The sequence below is a fragment of the Mauremys mutica genome, chromosome 7 (assembly GCF_020497125.1).
Source record: "Mauremys mutica isolate MM-2020 ecotype Southern chromosome 7, ASM2049712v1, whole genome shotgun sequence".
NCBI classification, from domain to species: Eukaryota; Metazoa; Chordata; order Testudines; family Geoemydidae; genus Mauremys; species Mauremys mutica.
Window position 1 is genome coordinate 127,891,461 of NC_059078.1, and position 13,126 is coordinate 127,904,586.

General features: G+C 70.1%; 1 protein-coding gene across 2 annotated transcripts in view; it reads right to left on the reverse strand.

The window, feature by feature from the left end:
• The window catches only part of SLIT1 (slit guidance ligand 1), a 143,246-nt gene that overhangs the window by 12,744 nt on the left and 117,376 nt on the right, over positions 1–13,126 (reverse strand). For both annotated transcript variants that reach the window (XM_045025654.1, XM_045025653.1), the window contains exons 22-28: positions 11,033–11,101; positions 8,693–8,764; positions 8,306–8,377; positions 4,881–4,952; positions 3,743–3,906; positions 488–612; positions 94–191 (exon numbers count right to left, since the gene is read on the reverse strand). In XM_045025654.1, coding sequence (XP_044881589.1) covers positions 94–191; positions 488–612; positions 3,743–3,906; positions 4,881–4,952; positions 8,306–8,377; positions 8,693–8,764; positions 11,033–11,101 — 672 coding nt within the window. The remainder of the gene's footprint in view (positions 1–93; positions 192–487; positions 613–3,742; positions 3,907–4,880; positions 4,953–8,305; positions 8,378–8,692; positions 8,765–11,032; positions 11,102–13,126) is intronic.

Genomic DNA, 13,126 nt, shown 5'->3' on the forward strand with positions numbered 1-13,126 from the left:
GGCACCGCCCGGCCCTGCGTGGGTGCCCAGTGCCGTCCCCTGGTGCCCCATCTCCAGGGGTCCCACAGCCATAACCCCCACGCTCGCACTCACGTGAACCCGGCTCCCTCCCGCTCCGGGGGCTGGCAGGTCCCGCCGTTGGCACAGGGGCTACTGGAGCAGCTGTCCACGGGCTCCTCGCAGTCCTTGCCCTGGGGACGGAGAGCTGGAAGCTAGGAGCTGGTCACAGCACAGGCCGCGCGGTCCCCATCCAGTCCCTGGACCCTTTCATGAGCAATACCCTGGCAGAGCCCCATCCTGTGGGGAGCGGTGCCCCGCCAGGCAGGCTTGGGGGGCAGCAGCGGAGCCCAGCAGGCAGCGGGTGCGAGTGCCCCCCCCCCGATCTGGGGTGTTGGCAGAGCCCTGGGCTCCTGCTCACGTCTTGCTGCCCGTGACATGCAGTGGGAGGCAGCGACAGCGAACGAATGCCCAGCCCGCCCCCGTTCACCTTGTACCCGCTGGGGCAGGCGCAGCGGTAGGCGGCCAGCGGGTCCTTGTGGCAGGTGCCTTGGTTCTGGCACGGGCTGGAGAGGCAGGGCTCACACTTGGCCTGGATGCTCAGGGCCGGCGGACCTGGCGGGGGCAAGGTCCCGAGAGTTACGAGGGAGGGTCCCTGGAGCCCGCTGGCAGCGTGTGACCGTGTGGGGGGACGCGGAGGCACAGGCCCAGCCGCCGTTTGAGCCAGGGCGCTTCGGGCTCGGGGCCGTACTCCCAGGGCCGGCTAAGCCACGGCTGGGCTACGCAGGGAGGTGTTCGAGCACCGTGCCAGGCAGCCGGCGCCGAGCGCAGCATGACCGTCCCTGGAGCACAGCGGGGGCAGCTCCCTGCGCTCAGCCACTGGCTGCAATGGGCTGGGGGTCCGGGGGGCAGGAGCAGGGGTCTATGGCCAGGCTGATTGCCCCGTCTGACCGCCGGCACAACCCAGGCCAGGGACCCTCCCCAAGGCCCCGAGCTCCTGGAACTGGTTCCGAGAGAGCCGTCCGACGCAAAGCCTCCAGCGACGGGGAACCCGCCCCGTGCCCTGCGAGGGGCCAGTGGGTAATTGTCCTCCCTGTTCAATGGGAATGTCTGGCTCCAGCAGGGCTGTCCCTAGCCAAACCTCCCCTCCCCAGGGCGACACACACAGACCGGGATCGAGCCACCTCCCAGCCAGCAGACACTGAGCAGCCGGAGCTCCAGCCGCCTCCTGCCCTACGGCAGGTTTCCAGCCCCTGAACCAGACTCAGCGCAGCCACGGCCACGAGCCCTGTGATCACCTCATCTGAGCTGTGCCCAGCACGAGCCACGCGATGGCCCTGGAGTCACTGTGCCCTGAGCGTTCGTTTTCCGAACACCAAACCGAAATCCCCGGCTGCTTGTCCGGCCTGCAGTGGGCGTGGGGCCCTGATCCCCGTCCTCTTTAGAACCGCCCTGCGCATACGCTCTCAGGTCCCCGCCGCAGCCTGGCTCCAGCCTGAACACACCCAGGTTTCAGCCCTTCCTCAGCGCTCAGGGTATCGACCCCTCCGAGCGTCGCTGTTGCTCCCCTGGGGTCCCCAGCTCGCCAAGTCACCGCACACCTGGGGCTAGTGACTGTTTGTGGGTCCCTGTTTCAGATGTTACACAGTGTAGGGCCAAGAACCCCTCCCCGCGGGCCCCCACTGGCCACACGCCCGCCCCGTGCCGAGCCCCCCTCAGTCACGTTTGGGACCGAGCAGCCAGCCAGCTCCTGCCCCGCTCCCCGTGTGCCAAGGCCGGTTTGTGGGGTTCTCGTTTGCAATGGCCACTAGCACGTGCACCCCAAGCCTGGAGCCCATCGAATGGGAGCCTGGCGAGGCGGAGCGGCTCCGTTTCAGTCCCTGCCAATCCTCGGGGAAGCGGGGGCAGCGCTGACCCGCCGGGCTGAAGCGGGGCCCGTGCCTGGCGGGGTGAGTCTCCCCCTCTGTGGGACAGTCTGTAAAGCTGCCGCCGCCGCCCTGGGTTTCAAGCCCTGTTTGGTCAGTGCAGCGTGGGCCGGCTCTGGGGCCGAGGGGTTAAAACGGGCTCATCTCCCCAGCAGGCCTAGCGAGGGGGGGGTCATTTCTCAGAGTCACTCGGCTGCTGACCGAGACCCCACAGGGCTCCTCTGTGGTCTCGGGGTAGCGACCGGCCAGTGGCACTCGGCACCAGCCAGATCGGCCCCAAGGCCCCGCTCCCTCTGTGGCCGGTCTGTGAGTGGCCGGTGCAGCCGCTGTGGGGTGAGCCGCCCCCCACGCAGGTCTCGTCCTGGTCTCCAGTACCTGGCTCAGCCCCTGGGGCCTGGGGGTCTCACGTGCTGCTGGAATTCCGGCTCCGCCCCCTGGGGGGTCCTGTCGCCCCAATAAATATCTGCTCCTGATTGGGGAGCATGGCCTGAACTGGTGCCTCTTGCTGCCGGGGAGTCAAAGTCCTCCTGGGAACGTGAGAGCTGCCTGCCCGGCCCAGGGCCCCGGTGTCCCTTTCGCCCTGGGGGGCTGTGCTGGGGGCTGGCCCCAGGGACCCCCGACCCCGCAGCAGGGACAGGCACAAGGACAAGGCAGCGTTTGCACCTGCTGACCCACGCCCAGCAGGTGCAAAGCCCGGTTAGATCAGTCGCTGCAGAGCCCTGCGGTGCGGCCTGCACTCAGGGCGGGTCTGCTGGCGCTGGCGAGGCACCGGGCGTTCTGCCGCGCTGTGACCAGTGCCGGGGGGTTACCGACCGTGACTAGCTACAGCCAGCCCTGGCTGCTAGGGTCTGACTCCACGGAGTGTCCTCCTCTCCCCGCCGAGGGTCTGGCTGGACCGAAGGGGGGCTCAGCCGTCAGACTCACCCACTGGCCGGCGTGGGCCAGGAGTCGCGAGTCACAGACACTTGGAGCCAGGCCCTGGCTCCGGGAGCAGAGCTGCCCTTCTGCAGCCAGGCACCTTTCCCGGCCCAGCCCCTGTGCCAGGCCCCGCATTGTCCAGAGAGCCCCGACACGCTAGGCCGGGGCCAAGCCAGAGCCAGCCGCTGGAGCTGAAGCCAGAGCCATTCCCAGTAGAACTAAGGGGAACCCCATTTCCAGCCGGCAGGGAATTAACGCCGGAGCAGCACGCCGAGGGCCCAGGGCTGGACTCCTCTCCCTGACCGACACGCTCCAGCTCAGCCGGGGGTACGTCCGCCCAGCAACCAGCCAGCTGCTCTCCGCCGGCAGGGCTGGAAAGCTGCTGGGGAGACGTCTGGGCTCTGGGTCCCGGAACCCGGGCTGCAGCCTGAGCCGCAATGTCTACACAGCCGAGCTTAGCGCTGCGAGCCCCCGTCGGCTGAGCCCACCCGCTGCGGCCAGGGGTAGACGTACTCCAGTGCGACAGGGCTGGAGGCAGAATCCAGGGCAGGTTCTCCGGCCTGCGCTGTGCAGGACGTCCGATGGGCTGCTCGGCAGGGTCCCTCGTGGCCCTGACGTCTCTGACTCTCGCAGCAGCCCAGGAGGATCAGCGGAGGGAAACTGAGGCACAGGGTTGGGGCGGGGCTTTGCCACATGGAGAAGGTGTCTCAGAGCTGGGTGTAGGGCTCAGGACCCCCTGGGTCCAAGCTCTGCATGTGACCCACGGCAGCACACGATCCCCTGCCTGCAGCGACCCCAGCCGGCCCATTCGCTCCAGCGTTAGCCCGCGGGGGTGACAGCCAGGGCAGGGGTCAGAGTCCATGGGACCCTGTCGGTGCCCAGGCGCTGAATGGGCCCCTCACCTTGGCACTCAAACTTCTTGGCCGGGGTGGTGAGCAGCAGCTTGCCTTCCATGTCGGGCGGGCCGGCGCAGCGGGCGATGCCGGGCTCCTTGTAGCCCGTTTTGACCCAGCCCGAGAGCCAGCGCAGGTGGCAGTCGCAGTGCAGCGGGTTGGCCCCGATGGCGCTGCACAGGGGAGACAAGAGCAAAGGCCAGTCAGCGAGACCTGGCCCCTGGCCCCGGGGCGGGACGAGCCCGCCTGGCCCTACTCCCTTCGCAGCCCCTGGGCTGAGCGAGGCCAGCTGGCAGGGCCGGCGCTCCATGGCAGCTGCTGGTGCCCCCACCCGCGGGTGCAGGAAGACAAGGGTGCAGTGCCAAGGCACCTCGTCCAGGGGGCACACCGCTCCCACAAAGCCAGCGCCAGCTGCAGAGCCGGGAGCAGCTCCAGCCCCTGGGGCAGGCGGGAGCCCCCGTTCCCCAGAGCCAGGCGAGTGGCGTCCCAGCCTGTCCCGGCCTGCTCCAAGGTGCCCTGGGAAGGAGGCAGTCCTGGGCCCCCCCCTGGGGCCCCCCTCCTAGGAGCAATCGGACGCCGCTGCCCCAGGGCACGTCCTGCTCCCCGGGGATTCGGCCCTTGGCTGCCCGCCTGCTGCGGTGTCTCCTGTAGCCGACGGGTGCCCCCATCAGGGGCTGGCTGGCCTGGGCCAGTGGGATCGTAGCTAAAAGGCCGAGAAGCCGCCCGGCCCCGCAGCGCAGAGGGATGGCGCCTGCCAGCAGCACGGAGCAGCCGGGTCCCCTCTGCACTTGCTGGGTCCTGCGTCAGCGGCACTGGAGCTGCGGCCCCAGCCAGCTCGTGCTGAGAGCCCCACATAACGCGGCAGGGAGCCGGGGGCATGGCCGGGGCAGCACTCGCGGCACAGGTCGCACGGCGGTGACGGCAAGGCCTCGGCCACGTGTCGCCCGCCAGGCTGCAGAGAGAAGCTGGAACCCGGCCCCAGGCGTGGCCTGATGGTGCTGACCCCAGAAGGAAAGACCCCCCCGCACACCCGGCAGTGATTCTCTCCTGCCCTTTGGGGCCTGTCTGCGATCCCTGGGCTCTGCGGGGAGCCCAGCCTGGCACCGTGCGGCCTTCCCGGGGCAGCCAGGCGCAGGGAACTACTCACAGGTGGGACAAGGAGGTGACGTCGGCGAAGATGCCCTCTGGCAGGCCGGAGACGTCGTTGCCATGCAGAGACCTGTGGGAACAAGAGGCTCTGAGCCCAGAGGGCGCCGGCAGCTTGGGATCAAGGCTGATGCCAACACAGGGCCAGAGTGTGCCACCGGGGCAGCCTGTGCACTTCCATCAGAGCCAGGCACGCGCCCGCCCAGCGCGGTGCCCGGGGGGACACCCAGGCAGCTTAGACACTCGGGCTATATCCACATGGAGTCAGCGGAGCAGCAGTCCCGCCCCTCGCCCACCCCCACCCCCGTTCACTGGCACTGCGCAGCGTCCGCCCGGCACCTTCCCCGGCCCCCCGTTCACTGGCACTGCACCACGTCCGCCCGGCACCTTCCCCGGCCCCCCGTTCACTGGCACTGCGCAGCGTCCGCCCGGCACCTTCCCCAGCCCCCCGTCCCCTGGCACTGCACCACGTCCGCCCGGCACCTTCCCCAGCCCCCCGTCCCCTGGCACTGCCCAGCGTCCGCCCGGCATCTTCCCCCGCCCCCCGTCCCCTGGCACTGCGCAGCGTCCGCCCGGCACCTTCCCCAGCCCCCCGTCCCCTGGCACTGCACTACGTCAGCCCGGCACCTTCCCCGGCCCCCCGTTCACTGGCACTGCTCAGCGTCCGCCCGGCACCTTCCCCAGCCCCCCGTCCCCTGGCACTGCACCACGTCAGCCCGGCACCTTCCCCAGCCCCCCGTCCCCTGGCACTGCACAGCGTCCGCCCAGCATCTTCCCCAGCCCCCCGTCCCCTGGCACTGCGCAGCGTCCACCCGGCACCTTCCCCAGCCCCCCGTCCCCTGGCACAGCACTACGTCAGCCCGGCACCTTCCCCGGCCCCCCGTTCACTGGCACTGCGCAGCGTCCGCCCGGCACCTTCCCCAGCCCCCCGTCCCCTGGCACTGCACCGCGTCGGCCCGGCACCTTCCCCAGCCCCCCGTCCCCTGGCACTGCACAGCGTCCGCCCGGCATCTTCCCCAGCCCCCCGTCCCCTGGCACTGCACCACGTCTGCCCGGCACCTTCCCCAGCCCCCCGTCCCCTGGCACTGCGCAGCGTCCGCCCGGCACCTTCCCCAGACCCCCAGCCCCTGGCACTGCACAGCGTCCGCCCGGCATCTTCCACAGCCCCCCGTCCCCTGGCACTGCACCACGTCTGCCCGGCACCTTCCCCAGCCCCCCATTCACTGGCACTGCACCACGTCCGCCCGGCACCTTCCCCAGCCCCCCAGCCCCTGGCACTGCACCTCGTCAGCCCGGCATCTTCCCCAGCCCCCCGTCCCCTGGCACTGCGCAGCGTCCACCCGGCACCTTCCCCAGCCCCCCGTTCACTGGCACTGCACCGCGTCTGCCCGGCACCTTCCCCAGCCCCCCATTCCCTGGCACTGCGCAGCGTCCGCCCGGCACCTTCCCCAGCCCCCCGTCCCCTGGCACTGCACCACGTCAGCCTGGGACCTTCCCCAGCCCCCCAGCCCCTGGCACTGCACTACGTCAGCCCGGCACCTTCCCCAGCCCCCCGTCCCCTGGCACTGCGCAGCGTCCGCCCGGCACCTTCCCCAGCCCCCCGTCCCCTGGCACTGCACCACGTCAGCCCGGCACCTTCCCCAGCCCCCCGTCCCCTGGCACTGCACTACGTCAGCCCGGCACCTTCCCCAGCCCCCCGTTCACTGGCACTGCGCCCCGTCAGCCCGGCATCTTCCCCAGCCCCCCGTCCCCTGGCACTGCACCACGTCAGCCCGGCACCTTCCCCAGCCCCCCGTCCCCTGGCACTGCACAGCGTCCGCCCTGCATCTTCCCCAGCCCCCCGTCCCCTGGCACTGCTCAGCGTCCACCCGGCACCTTCCCCAGCCCCCCGTCCCCTGGCACTGCACCGCGTCTGCCCGGCACCTTCCCCGGCCCCCCGTTCACTGGCACTGCACCGTGTCCGCCCGGCACCTTCCCCAGCCCCCCGTTCACTGGCACTGCACCGCGTCAGCCCAGCACCTTCCCCAGCCTCCCGTTCACTGGCACTGCACCTCGTCAGCCTGGCACCTTCCCCAGCCCCCCGTCCCCTGGCACTGCACTGCGTCCGCCCGGCATCTTCCCCAGCCCCCCGTCCCCTGGCACTGCACCACGTCTGCCCGGCACCTTCCCCAGCCCCCCGTCCCCTGGCACTGCGCAGCGTCCACCCGGCACCTTCCCCAGCCCTCCATTCCCTGGCACTGCACTACGTCAGCCCGGCACCTGCCCCTGCCCCCCGTTCACTGGCACTGCACCGTGTCCGCCCGGCACCTTCCCCAGCCCCCCCTGCACTGGCACTGCACAGCGTCCGCCCGGCACCTTCTCCAGCCCCCCGTTCACTGGCACTGCGCAGCGTCCGCCCGGCACCTTCCCCCGCCCCCCAGCCCCTGGCACTGCACAGCGTCCGCCCGGCACCTTCCCCAGCCCCCCGTCCCCTGGCACTGCACAGCGTCCGCCCAGCACCTTCCCCAGCCCCCCATTCCCTGGCACTGCGCAGCGTCCGCCCGGCACCTTCCCCGGCTCCTCAGCCCCTGGCACTGCACCGCGTCTGCCCGGCACCTTCCCCAGCCCCCCAGCCCCTGGCACAGCACTACGTCAGCCCGGCACCTTCTCCAGCCCCCCGTCCCCTGGCACAGCACTTCGTCAGCCCGGCACCTTCCCCGGCCCCCCCTTCACTGGCACTGCACAGTGTCCGCCCGGCACCTTCCCCAGCCCCCCGTCCCCTGGCACAGCACTACGTCAGCCCGGCACCGTCCCCGGCCCCCCCGGCCCCTGGCACTGCACAGCGTCCGCCCAGCACCTTCCCCAGCCCCCCATTCCCTGGCACTGCGCAGCGTCCGCCCGGCACCTTCCCCGGCTCCTCAGCCCCTGGCACTGCACCGCGTCTGCCCGGCACCTTCCCCAGCCCCCCGTTCACTGGCGCTGCACCGCTTCTGCCCGGCACCTTCCCCAGCCCCCCAGCCCCTGGCACTGCGCAGCGTCCACCCGGCACCTTCCCCCGCCCCCCGTTCACTGGCACTGCACCGCGTCAGCCCGGCACCTTCCCCAGCCCCCCGTTCACTGGCACTGCACAGCGTCCGCCCGGCACCTTCCCCAGCCCCCCGTTCACTGGCACTGCGCAGCGTCCACCCGGCACCTTCCCCAGACCCCCAGCCGCTGGCACTGCGCTGCGTCCGCCCGGCGGCACCGTCCCCAGCCTCCTGCTGCAGAGCCGAGCCGGGACACACGTCCTGACACCGTACACCTCACCCCCCGGAGCTGTGGGTGCTCAGCACTCCCCCAAAGCAGGCCACTGACAGGGCCACGGAGGTGCCACCAGGGCCCCGGCCTGGCCCCGTGCTGTGAGCAGGGCAGGGCAGGGCACCACTCCGGGCACGGCCACGCACTTACAGCAGCCGGAGCGCCCGGAGCCCTTCGAAGGCGAGCAGGGGGATGCACTGCAGGGCGTTGTAGCTGAGGATCCTGGGGAGGCAGAGGAGGAAACAACACGTGGTCACGTCCCCTGAGCACCGACACGCACCCGGGGCGGCTCCCGCGCCAGTCCCCCCTAACGGGCCGTTTCACTAGCACCCCGGGCAGAGACCCGGCACCCCGTGCACACTGCCTCTCGGGCGCCCTCCAGCAGGGCCGCTAGTTACGGTTCTTCTTAGTACAGGAACCGGCCGCCGGCCTGCACAGCCCAGAGGCCTCAGCAGCAAGCCCGGCCTATTGTCTCCCGGCCTTCACCCGCCCACCGCTCGGCTGGGTCAGGAGCCGCGGCCCCGGGCCGGGACTTACAGGGTGGTGAGCTGGCTCATGTTGGTGAAGGAGGAGTTGCTCAAGGAGCTGATCTTGTTGTTGCTCAGGTCACTGGAAAACACAAGTGCAGCAGGGGGGTCAGTTGGAGCTGGGCTCCCGGCCTCCCCCCAGCCCGTGGGGTGGCGCTGGCTGGTTTCACTGGGTGGCACTGGCTGGAAGCCCGAGGGAACAGTGGTTTTGCAGGAGATGCCGCCCCCTGTGGCCAGTCTAGGACACCCCTGGGTGCCTTACAGGTGGTGTGGTGATTCCTCTGCCACTGCGGGCTCCCCTCATCCTCTGGGTCCCGGACACTGCGCGCCGGCAGCTCCAGGAGGAAGCTTTTCCTGTCGCAGTTTAACCACGTGTCACTCGGTTAACGAGTGCTGCCAATGCTCACGTCGCTGGCAAGTCTCCTGGCCGCTGGTGGTTCTTGTAAGCCCCAGCTGCCGAGTCAGGCGCTGAGCTGAGCGTTCCCCTTGCAATGCTAGTCTCCAGCCCTCTGGGTTGCACAGCAAAGCTTGAAACGTGGCCTGCCCGTGCCGGCGCCGGGAGGCAAAGGAAAGGCTCCACATGTACTTGCTGGTTGCCCTCCGGGTGCTAAGCCACTGTCGTGACTTTTTGTGGCCTGGTGTGATTTTTGCGGGGGTGGGGTGGGGGGGTGACGCAGGTTCCACTCGCCCTAGGGAGGCGAGCGGGGCTGCAACGCTGGGCAAGTCGTTCGCTGCTTCGTCGCAGACTTTCCACAAGAACAAATGGAAACAAACAGGCCGTCAACACGTTTGGGCTCAACATGAGGCGAAGGTTTCTAAGCACCAGAGGGGTGAGGGTCTGGACCAGCCCCCCAAGGGGAGCCGCGGGGGCCAGACACCAAACCGGCTTCACGCCTGAGCCTGAGACGTGTGTGGAGGGGACGGTGTGATGGGGCTGCCCACAACGGCCAGTCGGCGACGGCTAGTAGCAAATACCCCCGTGGCCGGTGATGGGCCACTAGCCGGGGACGGCTCTGAGCTACTGCAGGGAATTGTCCGGCTGCTGGTGGGATTCTGCCCAGCAAACCACTGAGTTAGCACAGGGGCAGCCAGTGGGCTGGATTCGCCGTGGGCTCCAGCCACTGGGCATTGCCTCAGAGCTCCTCCGTCTGGCGGCTTCGCAGCCCCGGGGCAGCGCGTTTTAGTTCTCAGCTCCGATGAGAGAAGCTCGTCGCGGGGCCTGCGGGGCGGGGGGGTCTGCGACGGGGAACAAGCGCTCCCGGGGCTCACTGCTGGTTTCTCCAGGGAGAAGGGAGTGGGCTTTCCTCGACAGGGGCTGGGAGCACCCTCTGTCAGGAAGGGTCCCCAAAATGTCAGCCACGTGGGCTGAAACTTTCCTCGCCGGGCGGCTGCCTCGGGCTGAATTTTCGGGGAACGTTTCAGCCAAAGCAGTTCAGCCGTTTCTGAGACCGAGGCTGGAGAACAAGGCTCGGTCTGCCCAGGGGTAGATGGGGGAAGGAGGCTGCGGAGCCGGGCCCCAGAGGACTGGGGCTGTTGGCTGGCAGGAGCCTGGGACTGGCAGGGCTAAAAACTGGATTAAAAGAATAATATGAAAGTTGCAGAGTCGCTAGGAAAGGCCAGAACAGAGCCCGGCAACCCTCCTCCACCCCATGTACAGGCGCATTTTCCCTCCAGCATTAGCACGGCCCCGATCCCTGCAGCACCGGAGCACGTCCTCTGCCTGCCCTCTGCCCAGCCCCCTCTGGGGCCCATCACCCCGTTCCTGTTCCTGGCCACAGCGCGGGGGCTCGCGCCGGCCCCCGGGGCCCCCCCTTGCTCTGGGATTACACCATTGCTCGGTGTCCGTGGTTAACGCAGTCGAGTGCTGCCCTGGAGCACCGGAGTCTGTCCCTGCCTCTGCCACAGAGTTCCTGCGAGACGCTGGGCCAGTCGCGGTGTGTGCCTGGTGTCTGGGTGCTGGACCTGAGCCGCCGGGGGCTGCTCTGCAGAGGTGCCGGGCTGTGCCCTGAACAGGGAAGTGCAGCGGGATGTGGGACTGGGACAGGGACAGGCTGGAGGGGACGGGGCAGAGGGGGGGAATTTGGGGGTGAGTGGGCAGAAGGAGCTGGGCCTGCCAGAGCCTGGAAGGGCCCCCGCGGTCCCGGCCCCGTGGGAAAGCAGCTGAGAAACCTTCCGCACACGCAGCCAGGAGCCCCGAGGGCTGATCCCAGCTTTGTCACAGCTGCCAGGCTGCGCGGCCCACTGGCCAGCTCGCTGCCCCGACCCCCCCACTGCCCGGCCTTCGCGGCTCGAGTCTCAGCCAGCCCAGCCCCCGGGATCCCAGCCGCCGGGGCCGGGCCAGGATACTTACACCAGCTGCAGGGATCGGAAGGAGGAGAGCTCCCCAGGGACCAGCGTGAGCTGATTGCCATCCAGGTAGCTACGGGAGAGAACAAAGGCCCGTCACCCATCGGGGCTGGGCCCAGGAGGCCGCTGCACAGGCAGTGAGAGGGCAGGGCTCATGTGGGGGTGCAGGACCAACCGCCCCAGTTCGGCCCCGGGGTCCGTCTGTGCAGAGACCCCGCGACACCGCGCGGAGCGGAGCACTGCCAGAGCCATGCAGGGGATCGGGGGCCCGCTCTGACCGCGGGGGCGCACTCGTGTGTGTGTGAGTCTGTCTGAGACTCCAGGTGGGCTGGCTGGAAGTGTGTGCGAGCTAGTCATGGTTCCCAGCCAATGGGAGCTGCGGAGCTGGTGCTTCAGGAGGGGGCGGCACGTAGGAGCCAGAGGGGGACATGCCCCTGCTTCCAGGAGCTGCCAGAGGTAAGCGCCACCCAGAGCCCGCACCCCCCCGCCCTCGCATCCCAACCCCCTGCCCCAGCCCTGGTCCCCCTCCTGCCCTCCAAACCCCTCAGCGCCAGCCCAGCCCCCTCCTGCACCCCAAATCCCTCATCCCTGACCCCACCCCAGAGCCCGCACCCCCCCGCCCTCGCATCCCAACCCCCTGCCCCAGCCCTGGTCCCCCTCCTGCCCTCCGAACCCCTCAGCGCCAGCCCAGCCCCCTCCTGCACCCCAAATCCCTCATCCCTGACCCCACCCCAGAGCCCGCACCCCCCCGCCCTCGCATCCCAACCCCCTGCCCCAGCCCTGGTCCCCCTCCTGCCCTCCAAACCCCTCAGCGTCAGCCCAGCCCCCTCCATCACGCCATATCCCTCATCCCTGACCCCACCCCACCGCCCGCCCCCCCCGCCCTCGCATCCCAACCCCCTGCCCCAGCCCTGGTCCCCCTCCTGCCCTCCAAACCCCTCAGCGTCAGCCCAGCCCCCTCCTGCACCCCAAATCCCTCATCCCTGACCCCACCCCAGAGCCCGCACCCCCCGCCCTCGCATCCCAACCCCCTGCCACACCCTGAACCCCTCATTTCTGGCCCCACCCTGGAACCTGCACCCCCAGCCGGAGCCCTCACCCCCCCACAGCCCAGCCCCCTGCCTCAGCCCGGAGCCCCCTCCCATCCTCTGAACCCCTCGGCTCCACCCCCAGCCCGGATCCCCCTCCCGCATCCCAACCCCTGCGCCAGCCCTGGGAAAACGAGGAAGTGAGTGAGGGTGGGGAGAGCGAGCGACAGAGGGAGGGGGGATGGAGTGAGAGGGGCGGGGCCTCGGAGGGGGCGGGGTCTCAGAGGAGGGGCGGGGCAGGGTGTTCAGTTTAGCGCGGCAGCCTGAGGTCGGGCGCTCGCCCCGCGGTGCAGACAGGTGCCGGGGCCTGGTGCCGGTTCAGCAGCCCCCGCTGGGAGCAGGGCCCGTGGGTGCAGCACCGGGCGAGCTCAGGGCCCCAGTGCGGCGGGTGCTGCACGAACGCCCGGCGACAGCCGGCCCAGCCGGCGCATGGGGGGCCCCCCTGCTAACCAGGGTTTGCTTTGCTTCTGTTTAATGATGGGGTGGGGGGGGGTCACAGGAGGGTGAACAATTAACCCCCCCGACTGTAATGTGCAGCCCCCGTTAGCTGCGTTTCCTGCCCCCCCTGTCTCCCGGCGGGCGGGTCACTCACCTGGTCGCCCCGCGGCATTCTGGGGCCCAGTGACGTGGTGCTCGCCTGACCCCCCCCCTTGGGGCAGTCTGGCCTAGGCGTTCCCGCAGCAGCCTCAGCCCAGCGCCCTCGCGGGCCGTGCCCAGGCGAGCCCCGGGGCACCAGGGGGCACGTTCACAGGGCTGGGCTCCCACGGGCCGCGGCGGAGGGGGAATCCCCTCTGGCTCAGGGCTAGCCCCCCTCACGACGGGCCAGAGCTGGGGCGGGAATTCACACCTCCAGCCCCGCGGCCAGCTCCGCTCGCGGGCCGCGGGGTGAACGCCATCAAAGCCAGTGGGGTCCCTCTGGATTTACACCAGGGTAACAGAGCAGCGTTTGCACCAGCGTGCGATGCACGCAGCTCTGGGCCCGGTGCCGGGCGGATCAGCTGGCCTGAGTG